Source organism: Pyrgilauda ruficollis, unplaced genomic scaffold, assembly GCF_017590135.1.
Source record: "Pyrgilauda ruficollis isolate IOZ18807 unplaced genomic scaffold, ASM1759013v1 scaffold16, whole genome shotgun sequence".
Taxonomy (NCBI): domain Eukaryota; kingdom Metazoa; phylum Chordata; class Aves; order Passeriformes; family Passeridae; genus Pyrgilauda; species Pyrgilauda ruficollis.
The window spans coordinates 5,989,297-6,006,252 of NW_024514764.1; the positions used below are offsets into that span (position 1 = coordinate 5,989,297).

Below are 16,956 nucleotides of genomic sequence, written 5' to 3' on the forward strand. Positions count from 1 at the left end.
TTTCCCTGGGCAGAGAGGGGCGGGGCCTGTCTCTGATGGGCGGGGCTGACTTGTCGTGGCGAGGGTGGGGCGGGCGGCGCCCAGGGCGGGGCTGCCGTGAGGGGCGGGCGGTGCCCGGGACCCCGCCGGGCCTGGTGCCCACCTGCCCCGGGCCCGGGAGCCCCAACACTTGCCTGCATCCTGGTCCTTCGCGACCCTCATGCATCGCGGTCCCCAGAGGTGTTTTGGAACGAGGATGAGCCTCTTGGTCAGTACCAAGAGCTGGGGAACGATCACAGGTCTGTGTTCACCACAAAAAACTGTTTTCTGTTTCTCGAGTCCCTGCTCTTTATCCTTTGCAAGGCTGGGCATGAGCTGAAATTCCAGAGCTGCTTCTGCAGCACTGATGGGAACAGGGGACGTGGAGGGACTGAGGTTTGGCGGCTGTGGAGCCCCTCAGAAGCGCTACACAGCGTTGTGTCTGTGCCCTGGCTTTGGAAGGAAATCTAATTAATTGTGACTGGAAATCTCACCCAAATACAGCCATTTCTGATGGCATGCTTTTCAGTGGATTCAGCCATACAGAACTGTGAGAATCCGTAGCCAGAAAATGAACAATGCACCAAACGTGGGAAACCAGCCCGGTTTGGCCACAATAGCTCTGTGCCTTCGATACTGTCATTCTGGTATGGGAATGTTGAAGTAAATGAACCAAACAGCCCCCACATCTACAGGTACTTGGAAAATATCTAATAGTTTCCATTTTTCTCCTTCCAACAGTGAACACCCACCTGTTTTTTCCAGAGCAGCACAACTGGTCTATGTGGAACACACTGGGAAGCCAAGGGGGCGACTGCCTGTGCTGTTTATTTTTATGTAAGTATTTTACGTAGATGGCAGACTGTACAAACAAAATGGAGATATCAGTAATCTTAAAGTGTTCAACAGCAATCAGTAGGATTTGTTATTTGGAGGACAAGCCCTGTACTTAACTCCCATAGAAATCGCCTATACTTGACAAATTTTCTTAAGGGTGGAGAAAATTGTAAGGCTTTTGATGAAAAATAGCTGAAATTATTCCCTCTAAACCAGAAAAAATTGGTGCATGGAAGAAATAGTGATTTGAAAGAATCCATTTGCTATAGGCATGCTGTATTTTCTTGAAGTCCTTAGTAGCTGGAAACTCCTCTGTTCTGTTATTTTGTGCCCTGTTCCCTACCTTCCCCGAATATATAGCTGCTAGTAATGAATACTTAAGTAACAGCACTGTTGCTCCTTCTCTTGGCAAAATGTGTGACTTTTAGAGAAATAAGTTTCTAAGTAAAAACTACTTTCTGTGTATTTATTTGCAGAAAGCAAGCTTATGTAGTCTTTTGGCAGCAACAGCACACAATGCCAGCCTAAGGAAGTAACTAAGGATGAGAGGCTTAACTGTTTGGATACTTAAGAATGGAGACAGCACCTTCTCAAATGTCTCCTTAAACCTTTTATTGAAGAATGATATCACACTTTCAGCTAGTAAAGTTTTCCTCTCACTTTTCAAAGGGCTGTTGACAGCACTGAAAAACTTCTCTCAGCACACCCAGATTGCAGCATTGATGGCAGAGATTGGGATGGATGAACAAGGATTAGCCCTCACAATGGTACAAGGTGGGCCATATCTCTAGATAACAAGCCTTTTTGAAAAAAGCTCTGCAGTTAATGATGGAAAGCTGAAACCAGGTAAAAAGAACCAGTAGTGATATTAAAATTTAATTGCATTGAAGATATCCTTGTTCTGCATTTATGCTTTGAGCCTGTCTCTGATTTATTTACACTTACAGAGATCAAAAGAAACTCAGTTCAAAATTACAGAGAAAAGAAACTAGCACAAACTGTATAAAGCTCAGTGCCAGCATTCCACTGTGATGAAATACCTGTGATCTTAAAATAGCTGCTGTGGTGACTGTTCCATAATCAGATCAAGATTTAAGCCTATACATTGTTCTCCAGCAAAAACAGATTTCCTATTCACCAGATTTTTTCCAAAAAATATTTTGACTATTACCTTTACGTAGCAACTAGACTTGAATAATACCATTCTTTATTCAGTGCAATATTGTTCAAGTAATTTCATTCTACAAGTAACACAAATCCTCACAAGGCTTGAAATTAATTTGCCTTATTGTTTGCTTTTTATTTCTCTTTATTACACAGAGTAGTTACAAAGTGGCAATAGACTAATCTCTGTGCTTTAACAATCCACACAGGTGTTCATTTCCTAAATGTTTTAAACCTGAAATGAACCGTATCAGAACTAGCAGACTATTACCAGTTATTAAAGGTTTCTTGTGGAACATCTGACACCTGTAATAAACTTGAAATTGAAAGCTCTGTAAATGTGAGTGCTTCACATGGGTCCCCAGCCCAATTACATTAAACTCATGAACTGCAGTTCAGGGATGATAGTGTGCTTTGGTAATTCCCAGCATGAAATTGTCTCTTAACATTGAAATCTATGAAGTGAAGACTGGAGCGTAATGAAGTAATTTAGAAATTTACTGGCTGTACAGTGAAAATGCATATCTTTAAATTAGAACAATTTTCCTAGCAGTGCCTTTATAGTTTGGGCAGTCCTTTCTTCAGAATTGCAAGTACCAGGAAGAAATATCTACTTGATGAAATAAAATGCATCAAGTGGAGTTCTTAGCCTTTTCTTAGGAAAAAGGCTTTGCACTTTTGATTTGAGTATAAAAATCAGTGGAAAAATCTGGAGCATAAATTTGAATGAAATACTTTTTTATTATTACTTTCTTAGGATGTGATAGCATTCATCCATTCCCTGAAAAAACCCCTTTGATATACAGAAGTATAAATATGATACTGGTTTGGTTGTTGGTTTGTTTGGGTTTAATGGGTTTTTTGGGTTTTTTTCTCCACCTATAATTAGAATACTAATAATTGAATATTAAGAATACGCATCAGTGAAAATAAGTGGTTTTATTTGCAATAATTTGAAGAAGGCAAGCTTCAAAAGCGTTTTCAATAAAGGCTACAAGGAATCAAATTATTTACAGCACGTGATGTGTTTGATTTACTGCAGCAAGTACAGAAGGGTGTAAAGTGGATTGAGGACTTGTAACAAATATTGTTCCTTTGTAGCTGATCTTAGTTTTTGGAACCAAAAGAAACAAGTTGAGCATACTTGATGGAGCGCCTGGATCTAACTCAGCACATGCCCCATGCGAAAAAACCCCATCAAACAGCTGAATGTGTTAAATTCATGTTTAGGATGGACTTACTTGTTTAGGACCAAAGCTGTAAAATTTTGCAAAAAATGTAGTATTTTGTAGAAGCTCCATCTCTTAATGGCAACACAAGCAGCACACTAATTTTGGCATTAATACCAATGCACAGAGTATGGGGCTTAAGAAAAGTACAATGCACAAATGCACTACTTAGAAGCTTTTCATGCAGTGAATTAGATTTTATCTTTATGGACTTTTTTTTCCCTCATCTGATTAAGATGAGTATAATCTGAAAAGTTTCAAACTGGAACCCAAAGGAACAGTTTTATTACTGCTTGTAGTGTGAACAAGCTGGTGCCACTCTGCTGACTTTAGGAGGAGGCAAAAATTAAGAGAGCTAGTGGGAGGTACTGATGTCTTAAAATCCTGCATTTACTCACCAAACTAGCACGGAGGCATGCATGTCCTATTCTCCATGACAGCAAGAAGAAACAGGGCTGTGTGATACCTGTGTCTCCTCAAAACACCTTCAATGGTGTAAGAAGGATTTTTATCTCCATAAAAATCTTCACTGGGTGTTTACTGCTGGAATGCCTCAGCTCCTGTGGGCACCTCCTGCTTAACCTCTGGCTGCTCCTGACAATGCCTCGTAAGGTCCTTCCCTGCCTCCTCTGTGAGCATAAATTCTGGCTGGCAATAAAAGCCCTGAAGTCAGAGGCTATGTCCATTTGTAATGGACATTAGTGTGAAAAACACATCAAGACACAATCAGCTGATGATACCAAGATGGAGCTCTTGCTACAATCTTGTACAAAGCTTATTTGTTTCTTAATCAGTTGAACTCCCAACAGTGATTAAAGATTAGGACTTTTAAAATTAAACAGGGAAAAAAAAAGCACTTTTCATGAGAGCCATGGCAAACAGCTTTTAAGAATATCTGGCTCTCAGTGGTAAGGGGGGGTCCATACGGGCAGTAGAATTAATCTAGATAGGTTATGAGGCAGTTCCAAGTTTTCCTGAGGCACAGAGTTTTAACAGAAATAAACCTCAGAGGTAGGTGAAGGAACACAAGTATTAAAATGAGATAATTAGGCTAGAACAGCAGAAAGGAAGCTCACACAGCAAGGGGCTTTCCAAAATATTAAACCTTTATGTTTAAACAAATAATTTACGATGCTGAAAGAGCAGGAAAAGAAGAGCTTGCTTTTCTGTTGACTGAGCAAAGAGAAAGACCAAAGGAAAGAGTATACAAGGGACAATGGACAATAGAATGTTTGATACTAGTGGAGCTTCAGAATTGAAGAACCTGTCTTTAGAACAAGCATTTGAAAAAAAAATTCAGATCCCATAAATAGCTAACTAAATGCCTATGGGAATTACTGCATGTTGTGTCTTTGCAGTATGAGTGAAAACACTGAGGATGAAGATGACACTGGGTCCAGTAGTGATGGTGATATAGACTTGGATGCTTTTCAGTATAAATCTTCACAGTTACTGTGGTGAGTTCACTCATGTTACCAGCAATATCCAGAATTTGGCAAATATCTGATACAGGCCAGACACTTGAGTAGGCACAGTGTGATGCTGCACTCCACAATGCTGCTGGTGCATTGTGCAATCCTACGTTCCAGGCCAGTGGTGTTTGACCTCCTTCATGCTGAGACCTCTTGCTCCTGCCCTTCTGTATCACATGCATCCTGTCTGTAAGACTTGGCTCTGCTTCAGAACAGCTCAGAACTTGGCTTCTTCAAACCCTCCATTTCTTATGATGTATTGTATCTGTTTGCTTTTAATATATGCCTAGACTTCAAAAAATTTATGTCCTATGAGATTTCAAATTATGTATTAGCTATATATGGCTAATCCCCTCAAAGATTTCTTCCAGTGCTACTTGTGAAGAAGTCACGGAGAAACAAAACCTCTGCTAGTCCCAGACAAGTAGGAACTGCAAGCTTTGTTTGAAGGCAAGTCTCCTACTAAATTCATGTAAGGATGGTAGACAATGTATCAAGAACTCTTCCTGAATATACAAGAATATATGGGTAACCAGTGGTAATTACTGCATTTGCCTTCATTGTGGTGATAATTTTTTACATAATTACATTTTTTACATGGACCAAAACTCATCTTGTTTTTGCACTGTGGTTTTTACCTCCACTGTACAGAGCCAGATTTATCAGCCTTTTATATACCATTTGCAGTGAAAAAAACTTCTACACAAAATGTATGAACTCAGCACTTTATTTGATGAGTGCAAGCCCACAATTACTCCAGATTAACTTTCTGAAAGAACTGAATTCATAAATAACAAGTTAGTAGTAATTCATTTAGAACATAAGTGACTTAGAGCTCAGGTCCATCTTGAATCAAATCCATCCCAGATTTGTTTTTACAACTCATCAAGAAAAGGAGTATTTCCCAAATCCCCAGAAGCTGCCATTGATTTCTTCCCACTGAGGAACTTCTTTGCAGCCTGAAAATAAATCAGCAAAGTGGGCATGAGGAAATATTCACTACAACAGAGTTGATGCTACTCATAGCATCAGCTTCAAGTTACTAAAACAAAGAACAAATCTTGGCACTACTATAATAGACCATCATGTAAACAATCCTCCTTTTGCTCTATAAATCTAATTGCTTCTAATGCAGCTGCTCATTACTTGATAATGTGAATGGAAATGGCAGATACACTTGGATATAAAAGGCATGAACTCTAAAAATGGTTATTCCTAGAATAATTATTACACCATAAAATACAGTGTATCTCATTACTACTAAAGCTATTGCTAGTTGCTGCAATACAAATAAGCAATGACTGTGAAAAAACAAATTTTAGATCTCAGAATTTTTCTTTATGATAAGATTTTTAGAAATTACCTTCACGTATAAGCAACAAGATAATGTGCAGCAGCAACAAAGTTACATCAATTTATCACTGAAAGCTTAATTGTTTTATTAAACACCCATTATTCTAGACTCAGGAATCCTAAAAACCTTGACACAGAATCACCTGACCTGGAACTAACATGAAGTTTTCCATGACTATTAGTTGGCAGTTTTGGTAAATTTCAGTGAAGAAGATGAGAATTTTACATAATTCCCAGCTACACTAGTTTTACAGTGTATTAAAGAGTCTGCTGTTAATAAAGTAAGTAAAGACATCAAAAGATACCCAGCTGGGATTTGTAAATGAGCTGCCTTTTCTATTTTTAAAGACAGAATATGTGTGTGTTTATAAACACACAGAAATGAGCATCAGTTTTCCATAAAAAACCTGACACAGTGATTAAGGAACACCTGTGGATGCTGACACATACTTACATTCACAACATCAGCAGTGGCTACAGAGTCGATTTTTTGAGCAGCAGCAGATGGGGATGTGTGAGTGCCAGAAACCAGGGACTCAGAGCCAATTTCATTCAGCAACCCTTTTGAGGTCTCCACTGACATCAAATAGTTGGCTTTCAGCTGATTTCTACCATCAAAGAAAGCATCAAGAATGAGCAAGCTTGTAAGCCCTGCTATTACCTTCCCTACCACCCCATAAATACAATGAGGTTTTGGTCCTTTTAAACTTCAAGATTCCATTTTGAAAGGTTTCCCTTTTCTAATAGGGAAGCATTCTGTGGTTAGGAAAGAGGCACCACAAACAGTCCAAGCATGAAAATGACAGGTACTTTAACACCTACTGTCTCCCCACACAGTCAGAAGATCTCTAGCTCAGGATTTGTTTCCATTTGAGGTAACTAATGCAGTTAGACAAACTATTGTTTAAATCTAATCTTCTCATCAGGAACAGATGCGTGCAGAGCAATTTTGTCCTAAGTGACAAGCAGTGAATGTAAATGCCCAGGCTCCTCCTGTAATAGTTCCATGTTTTGTTAAAAGAGTTTGGTTCTTGTGTTTTGTGCAGAATCACTGCTACATATGAAAACCTTATTTGTGTAAGCCAGTCCTTCTATTGTGAAGACAAAAAGATAGAAAATTATTTATTCCAATAGCTCATTATGAAGTAGCTTGATACTTCTGATTGACTTGCCAGACTCTGCAAATAGAACTGACTGAGTCTGGGTTTTTTGGTTGGTTTTTTTTTTTTTTTTTGTCAATAAAGGATAAAGAGGAATATAGGAAATGTATGAAGCCATTCCAGAAAGGGAACTCCAGAAAAAAAGAAAACTAGCCACAGCAGCACTGCATGTAACTCCCTAATGCTAGGCAGCTTTGTTAAAAAAGAACAAAAAAACCCACAGAACCCACAACACACAAAACAAATAATGCCCAGTATAAGAAGTCCAGAATCCACCATTTAGCTACTAGTGACTAAGGCAGAACCAATCCTGTCTAGGCTGTTGTATTTTGTGTAACTATGCTGTACATGGAGTCTTTTATTTTATACATGCAACAGACAATATTTCATTTTGCTACTTGAGTCTGTACTATGTTGTTTTTTTGTACAACTGCAGCTTTAAAAGCTCAATGCAGTTTAGCACTACTTGGAGACCCCCTCCCCCAAATATTCCTAGGGGCATTTATTTCCAGCACTTGGTGTACCATCACTAATTCAGTGCTTTACACTTGCAGACCCTCATTACTCTTTTTCTTTGAAGATGGCACAGATTGCTTATTATAATTGTTTTGGGAATTGCTCAGTGTAACTGTAAAGGGAATTACCTAAATAATGCAGTTTAGGATTCTAATTCAAATACATCTTAACACTACAGAGTATGATGAAAATGACAGCATGCTGACACTTGCTCATTTCTTACATTGAAACAGTCTTCAGAAAATATTAACGCTTCTCTTACTAGTTTTTATTAGGAAATGACACTACTGGAGAATCAGTACAGCTTTCAAAAAGAATATTGACAGGGGCTCAGTTTTAATGCAGGACTGTGAGTAGTGCCCCATGGAAATAATTACAGGACAAGCTCTGCTGTACAGAATAGTCTGCATGTTTCACAAGTAGCTGTGTGTTAAGAAAATTCCCTTTACACACATGAGAATTCTTTACACACTTACTTTGCTGTTGTGACATCAGCATCGGTGACACCGCCCTGAGCAACTGCCTTTACCTGGTTCAAAGCAGCTTTAATGACCTGGGGAAAATTAAATCATTTAAGATTTCTTCCCACATCAAATTTCAACATGTTACTTCTATTATCTGATATCTTGGAAACTTCAAGGGAAGAGCAGCTGACAATGTAAGGATTGTCTGCCTGAACACAATTCTGAGCAGTTTTATAAAAAAACTAAAAACACTGTAATGTATGCCCAAAAATGCACAAAAACCAGGGTGGATTTTAACTGCACTACAGCATTAATTTATACAGTCTCACCATTTTTCATGTAAGTGCTCAGTTCTGCCAGCTTCAAGAGACAGAATGTTCTTCATTACATACTTTGGCTTACAAATGTATATCAGCAATTACAGTCAGCAATTCAAGGCATTTTATTAACTTAAGTTCATATTATGTATCTGTCCTTCCCACAAAGCAAGTCTCATTCCCAGCTTACAGAGATAAGTCATAATTGAATTTGCAGCATTCTTATATAGTAAATCATATATATTTCCTTTTTTTTTTTTTAAATAAGATGAATCAGTCACTATCTCAAATCAAAACACTACTTTGAAGACTATGTTGTTAATGCTTAAATTATAATCAGCAACTCACCTCCCTAGCATTTGGAGCCTGGGATATAGTATAAATCCCAAAGAGCCCAGAATCAGAGTAATTAACATTAAACGCAGAAACCTGCAAAACAAACATTATCATTAACTGTTTTAAGTATCACTGTAATTCAGCATCAAGCATTGGAAAATAATTACTATTAGGGTCTACAATACTGTAATTCAAGAAGCTAAACTCCATCTGTGCTGAGAAAAGATCAGACTGGAAGCCCTTCCCTGATATACTGTAATGTGTGCAAGACGAACCAATTAAGATTCTAGCTGAAGGTAGTTACCTCTCAAAGATAATACACATTTTACTTAAAAATCAGAATACAGTAATCCTTTGAACTTACATCAAATGGCTGGCTGGTTGCTTTAGCAACACCCTGGGCCAATTTGCTGGTAACACTGCTTCCCCTCTTGACAAGGGGCCCAGCACCTAAAACATACTGAAGAACACTGAAGGCATTTGCTTCTGGGCTCCCAACAATAGCTCCTTCTGCTACAATAGCAGCATGGACAAGGCTATCACCAGTCTGTTTCCTGATTTCTCCTAGAAATACAACAGAAAAAAGGTAATACAGTGTTCAATTAGAAACTACTGTACATTCACAGGCATGGAAAAGAAACATTTCCCTTTAACAAGAGAAGAGCAAGGCCTGAAGTTACTGCCTGTCCCCTTAGGAAGGGAGTATGAGGCTGAGGGTAATTTTAAAAAGTCCTTTACATTAAAATTTTTTCTTGCTAGCACAAAACCCATTACGTTAGTATGCCTTATTTGAACCTGACCCTAAACCATCCACAGTGTGGGATGATAAAACTCAAAAGTCTCCACATAACAAATACCCAGAAAATAGAGTACCTTCTGTTCCAGTCAAATATGAAATGCTGGAAACTTTCGTCTTCCCCTTCATGTCTTTACAGAGACAGATATCTAATTCTCCAACTAAACAATAGCTGTTGGTAATGGTACAAGACACTGCTCTGAAAGAGCTAAGCATTGCTTTGATTTACAATATTTAACACATCTTCCCTAAATAGAAATCCTACCTTCACTTCCTGACAGCCCTTATCCTACTCATACAGGAATCTTACCAAAACTGCTAAGAGAAACCATTTGGCAGCTTGTTTTTCACTTTATAGAAAAAATGATGTCTCAGGTAAAACTTTGTTGAAGAGCTGGGTTTAGTTTTATCTCAGAATCTTCCATGGTGGAATCTTCAGCTTATTTAAATGGAATATGCATCTGAACTGTCACTTCCAATGCCCAGCATTTAGTGCAACTATATAGTTTTCAGTTGTAACTTTGAATACTACCACATTTATAAACAGATAATCAGTCACTCAGAATAGATACAATAGATACATCCTTACCCCCTCTATAAACAGCCTTTGCACCAGGAGAACCAGATCCACTTCGGATATTTAGGAATTGCTCTGCAACTTGCTTTAAGGTAGAGTGCTTTATACCTGCAATACAGCAGTTACTCCAAGTAATGCAATGACATTGAAAAGCTACAGCAGTTAAATAAAAGTGAAGCCTATGGGAACAGTTTACTTCTACAGAGAACTCCAATTTCTCCTGCAGTTCTCCCATATGACCTGCAGTGTTCATTCAGGAACATACATACCTATTCCTACGAGAGCCATTCTTGAACTTGTGAAATTGTTCTGTACAAAATTGTGAAGCTGCAACAGTAAATTCACATTTTAGGGTATTTTTTTTAAAGAACAAAAATCATGTGTGTTTCTGACATAGCCCCTTATACTTCTTAAAGCAAATTCCAAAGCTTCCAAAAGAAACCGTCTATAGAATGTAATTTTTTTTGCTTTTCCCAAAGACAATTACATAACCCTTTTATACAAGAACACCTGCATTTCATTGACAGCCTTACTGTCAACAGAAAGCCACTGACATTAACCATCTTTTTAAATGCAAATATCAGTTCTGTACCCAGTATTCAAAGTTGCATGGAAACAAATTATTTCAACACCAGATTAATAAGACAGTAAATACTGACTGTATATATACTAAATTAATTTTGTCTCACAAGTGTCACCACCTATTTCTGACAGTAGGATAGATATATAGCACAATACAAAGAACCCTACCTGCTCAGGAGTAATTTTTCCAACTCTGTAGTCTGGACAGTACAAGGGGTTTGCCAGAGCATTTTTATAAGCTGCAGCATGCAAGTTCTCCAGCACACCTGAGAGGAACAAATTTTCAGATAATTAACACAAGACCCACATGTAATGAAGGTTATGAAAGAAATTAAATTAAGGAGCTGTGGTCCACTTTAGGGACCATACAATTTGCAAAAGCAGGTCTGGAATAATCCAATTCATAGGGAAGCTTCCAAATCCTTGGGCTGGAGCAATCTGGCCAGAGGCCTTCTGTTCTTTATCTTATTAAAAAGTAACCAAAACAAACTTATATATAAAATAACTTATATGTGCTCAACACTTTTTGGCTTCAACAGCAAGCTATAAATGCAATCAGTGTTTAGAAGAAGGGGAGCACCATCCTATTAATTATCATCTTCCCTGTAGGCATCCCTTGCTCTTGAGAAAAAACAGGCTCTCTAGAATACTATTTGTAGCTTTGTGAGGTGTCTCATCCATCTCCCTGCTCAGATGAAGGATGCTAGTGTCTTCAATTCCCTTCTCATTAGTTTTTTTGCACTCTAATAGCATTCTAGTAATTCCTGTTTTGATATTCTCCTTGTATTTGCTCACACTTTTTCCTCAAGAGAAAGATTTCTTTCTTTATAGTTCTGTTTCTGAACATAACTAACTGAAAATATTACGTTACGATGAAAACCAACCTGCAGTTGATATAAGTTAAAAAAAAAAAAAAGATTATGACTAATTTTAAAAAATAGTAGCACTTCAGTATGAGACAGAGATTTTTCCAACATTACATTGTCACCTTCAATGGGTTACAAAGGTACACATGCTTCAGAGTGGTACAAATTATTGTTTATTGAGTAGAACTACCTGGGTGATCTTGGATGATGAATTAATAACATGAGATACACTGGAATAGGCTTGATCTGAGACTTTGTGTTGTGTTTCCTCTTTGTTTTTCCTTAAACACAGAAATCTAAGTTTACAACCCGAAAGCTTGAATTTTCAGTGTGATGAAAATACGTATTGTTTTTATACCAAAACAACCATACAAATTCAAGAAGTCTTTTGCAGGATACCATTTTCACACCAATGAGTAATACCTAAATATGGTTTTCAGAACACAAGCTTCTGCAAATACAATGTCAACAACACTTATGACTTGCACATTCTTTGGTTGTACTCGAAAAGAATTAAAAATGTAAAATGGAAGCTGTCAAGGAGAATGGTGTAAGATGTCTTTAGCATGTCACTTGCTACATGTTACCACAGGCTGGAAAAACCGGTGTATTAAGAATAGTTCCATAACACCAGAAAGACCATACCTATCAATAAGCTGAAAAATTCAATGTTCATGTGACAGAGGAAAATGGAAACTATTTTTTTCCACTTTTTTTTTTGTATTTTGAAGGAACTCTTGCAGAGTGAATACAGTGGAGAAAAAAATACACTTACCGACTTGAGGATTCTGACGTGCAATTGTTTTATCAACTTTTAATTGAGGCTGAAGAGCAGCTACTTCCCATGGTCTGAACTCTGGTGCTGTGGTAACGTTCAGGAGATATTCCATTACCGTATCACTAAATAAAGAAAGTTACAAAGGCATTAAACACAAGTAACACGTGCTTCTTCTGCAGTTGAAAGCAATTCAAATTAATCTGTAAGAAACAAAACACATCACTCAAACCAGAGTAATTATCAGCACTGCTGTACAAAGTAGGATAATTCAATTCTGTAGCATTTGTATGCTCAGTAACATGACATAGAAGTTGAATATTAATATAGTAATTTATTTATTACAAAAGCATGAGAACAGACATTCCTCCCACCCTGTAAAATGACGTCTTCACTACCAAAGAGTGTTAAAGAAGGCAGTAATTCCCTTTATAGCCCATCCAGATACCTACACATGGTCTCGCAGACACTCAACAGAGTAAGCCATTTTCTCTCTTGTTGCGTGCACACTACAAGAAAGAAAACCAAAATCCATTTCAGCAAAGAACACAGAAGTGAATTTTCACACATACTCCCTGTTGATCAAATTAATCAGTATACAGACTGGAGTAACTACTTATCCTTAAATCTGTCTGGGATGACTGTTTAAACACATACAGAGCAGAAACAGACTTAATTAAAACTCACATCTTCAGTATTCAAGTAAAAATATTCAAGTAATAACAAGGGTCTTGTGACCATCAGAATTTAAGATGCCACAATAATTCAAAGTAAAACAGCAAATAAGGTTGAATAGCAAAACATGAAAAAAAAAGGGCATATGTATTAAACAAAGCAATTTAGATATTACTCTTTTTGGGCAGAAAACATAGTGATCCTGTCCTTCTCCTTCAACATATCTGTTACTGACAGGACCAGAAAAAGGGTAGAGTCATAAAACACTATTTTTAACCAAATAGATAAAAAAAGCCTTTCTGGATGATTTCAAGACACACTGAAAGAAAGCAGGTATAGTGAGACCTCTCTTTTACTCCTCTTAGTCTTGTTTTCCAGGCTTAAAACCCTCATGTCACTAAAGCTAACTACTGTCTGTACTGCTTCCAAGGTTGCAATCTATTCACAAAAGATGGAGGAAGAAAAAGCAATCTACTGACTTTAGGAAAGTTATTCTCAAAGTCTGCAAAGGCAGAAAGAAAATTAGGCTCCTAGAAAAATTATATTTCTTCCATGTGCACAATATTTATATTCTGTTTACTGAAAGGTGTTTCTAAGATACAAATCATGAGCTCATCCTCGAAGCTTAACAGAACAGAAAGTACAAGATCTTCTTTAACAACACTCACTATTCAAGTACCACGCTGAGCTTATCCACCTACACATATGTGCTTATTGTCTTATGTTTCCTTCAGTCCTAGAGCTCCTTTGCATCTCAGCAACACAGATTATCTTTCTATGTGGGTACAAACCTCAGGCTGCCCCCAACAGCTTCAATGCCACGAGTGATCCGGAAGGAGGAAGCTCCTTTAGTAGTCTATTAAACAAACAAAAAAAGGGCAACTTACAATTCGAGCTATTTAAAACCCAGATACGGAGTTGAGCAGTAAGAGAAATTACTCAGAAATATTCCACACATGCACAAACCTGAGTTTGGCTCAACCACCTGAACTAAATATTACTGCAGCTTAAGTAGAATTAGTTATGTGTATATTTGAACATAGATATACTATATATGTCTAGTTTAAGACCCCAGAGGAAAGCACAATTATAAATGAGTATTACTTCCCATCTTCCAGGGTGCAGTATCATTTCTCCTGCACTGAACCACATAACCAAGTACCACTGTACATTATTCTCCACTTCATAAGATTCATTGTTCTCCACTTTACCATACCATTGATTTTTGCAATAATAAACCTTTGACCATTTCACCTACTGTCAACATAATAACAAAGGTAATAAACACCTACCAAATTAGATGCAAGACGAAGCAGGTGAGTAGTTCCCAGGTTACTGGTGGTTTCATATCTGCTGCCTGTTTTAATAAACACACCAATTCTTGAAGCTGGAGAAAAGTTTTCCAGAGATGCAATAACTAAGCCATTTGGTAATTTTGTAATCTGTATTAAAAAGAAAAAAACCTTTGTTTTCATTCAGTGGAAGTACTATCACAGCTCTGCTCTGACCGAGTTTTAAAAAATAAATTTAAAAGAGAAGGGGAAAAAAACAACCTGTATTTTTATACTGACCTCAAGATCCCGAGACTCTGGAGATAATTTCACTTTTGCTGCAGTTGCTGAGGATGACACTTTAGGAGCTACTTTAAGTGAGTAAAATCTCTTCTGAAGGAGAAAGCATAAGAGAATGGATTTCCTCAATTAGTTCATCACATACATTCCTTACATACTGAAAAAGATTCTGACTTTAAAGTAGAAATACAATGAAGGACTTCAAACACTGGAGTAAAAACAGTGATTGCCTTGTAATTCCTCTGATTATTTTTTGTATCAGTCAGAACCTATGCTACCTTGCTCAAGTTCTCTGGAATTTCAAGAAATAGCACTGTAAGGAATCTTTCCTCCCCTCCTCTCTTTGCAGCAGGTATCCCTCTCCATCCCACACAGTCTGTAGGACACCTGCAGAGCAATTCACTGGACCAAGAGCCACACCAACCCACACATGCAGCACAACACCTCAGAGGTAACTTTGAACTCCTCAGGTGTAGGCAGTTCAGCTCCTGAAGAGTCACCTCAGAGTTCCAACCTGTCTGCACTGACTGCTGCAGGCAAAGAGGACATGTAGGCAAGGCCCCAGACTGCAGTTTGGACTTCTTAAAATAGGTCCAGAGGAGGTCATGAAGATGATCAAAAGAGCACCTGCTACACAGACAGGCTGAGAGAGCTGGGGGAGCCCAGCCTGGAGAAGAGAAGGCTCCAGGGAGAGCTGACTCCAGCCTGCCATACCTTAAAGGGCTCTTAAAAGAGACAGAGAGGGACTTTATACACTGGCAGATAGTGACAGAACAAGGGGGAATAATTTCAAATTGTCAGAGTTACATTAGATTTTAGGAAGAAATTCTTCCCTGTGAGGTTGTTGTTGTCCTCAACATGTTGAGAATTTCTGGATGCCTCATCCCTTGAAGTTTTCAAGGCCAGGTTGGATAGGGCCTGGAACAACCTGGTCTAGTGTAAGATGTCCCTGCCCATGGCAGGGGGCTGGAACGACATGATCTCTAATGTCCCTTCCAACTCAAACCATCCCATGATTCTAGGATTTTAATAACCAGAAGCAGTCCTTTCACATGGAAGAATACCACAAGAGCCCTGCATTCAGCAGCTGGCAACAGAAATGACAAGACTACTGGTTTCAAATCTGAAATGCTATTACTTTTCACCCACTTTAGAAGTTGCTTATACTAGTAAATTTACATATTACTCTTGTTTTCACGTCAGAAAATAACTTAATTCCCATCCAAGGTGAAAACCGAGTGACAGAAACACCACTGCACTCGGCTGCACGGATGCCAGTGATGTAATTCCCACTGCTTTACCAGAGACTGTTCATTGTATGAATCTAGGAAAAACTCCTTTCCTCCCGCACCAAGAGCTTGGTAAGACACCTAGTTTTAAACTCTAAAGTCTACTTATTTATGGACTATTACTGCATATCTAAGACTGACTCACACGCCGTCACTCAGAGGTCATTCTCCATGCCACCGGAGCGCATTTCCAGCGGCCATCCAGCTGCCCGCCCGCTCCGCCAGAGCCTTCGGGCAGGACGAGCCCCTGCCCCTCCCCGCCTCCAGGACGCGCTAACGCCAAGGGCACCACCTTGTCTCAGGCAGCTGAAGCTTCTCCAGCCCGGCGGGATCCCCTCACCTCCCTTCTCCCCGTGCCCCATCGGGCGCTGCCGGGGCGGCTCTGGCAAAGCCCGGGGCACCGCTCACCGCGGGGCGCTCCGGGCCCGGCCCGCGGCCTGTCTGACCTTCAGCCGCCGTCCGGCCGCGCCGCCCGCTGGCCCGGCCCGGCCCCGGCTCTGGCGCCCACGCCGACCCCGCGGGCAGCCCGGCAGCCCCGCTGCCACGGCCGCCGCCCGCCGCCCCCTGCCCGGCTCACCGCCCCGGGCTGGCCGGGGTCAGGATCGCCCGCAGCCCCCGGGCCCCAGACAGCGGCTGTCACCGCCAGCTGTGCCTCTCCCGCACCGCGCACGACGCGCCCGGATCCCGCTCACCGAGAGGGAACGCGCGGCCACCGGGAACCCCTTCATCGTCCCGCGCCCCTCGGCTCGGCCCCGGCCAGGACAAGATGGCTGTCCCGGAGGAAGACCCCGCCTTCCCGGCACACCCCGCGCCGCGCTGACCTTCCAGCGAGCGCATCCCGAACTCGACTGCTCCGGCGGGTGGCGCGCCGGGCGGCAACAGCGCCACCGCGCGGGCACAGCGGGCTGCGCACCTGCGCGGGGTGTCGCCCCCTCCCGGGCACTGCGGGCCGTGACACC

General features: G+C 40.0%; 1 protein-coding gene and 1 long non-coding RNA gene across 2 annotated transcripts; one reads left to right on the forward strand and one right to left on the reverse strand.

Moving 5' to 3' along the window:
- The first annotated feature begins 580 nt into the window (after positions 1 to 580).
- On the forward strand, positions 581 to 5,598 carry LOC121350718. Its single transcript, XR_005954695.1, has 3 exons — positions 581 to 855; positions 1,525 to 1,629; positions 4,607 to 5,598. It is a non-coding gene; the product is annotated as an uncharacterized LOC121350718 (long non-coding RNA).
- LOC121350716 (cytochrome b-c1 complex subunit 2, mitochondrial) lies at positions 5,432 to 16,821 on the reverse strand. The gene is made up of 14 exons (XM_041462270.1): positions 16,690 to 16,821; positions 14,709 to 14,801; positions 14,430 to 14,579; positions 13,929 to 13,993; positions 12,915 to 12,971; positions 12,463 to 12,587; positions 10,990 to 11,087; positions 10,509 to 10,566; positions 10,252 to 10,347; positions 9,231 to 9,430; positions 8,879 to 8,959; positions 8,226 to 8,302; positions 6,528 to 6,681; positions 5,432 to 5,679 (listed from the first exon to the last, which is right to left on the reverse strand). Exons 1-14 carry the CDS (start codon positions 16,723 to 16,725, stop codon positions 5,596 to 5,598), a joined length of 1,374 nt encoding a protein of 457 aa, XP_041318204.1. The 5' UTR covers positions 16,726 to 16,821; the 3' UTR covers positions 5,432 to 5,595.
- Between the last annotated feature and the right edge of the window lie 135 nt (positions 16,822 to 16,956).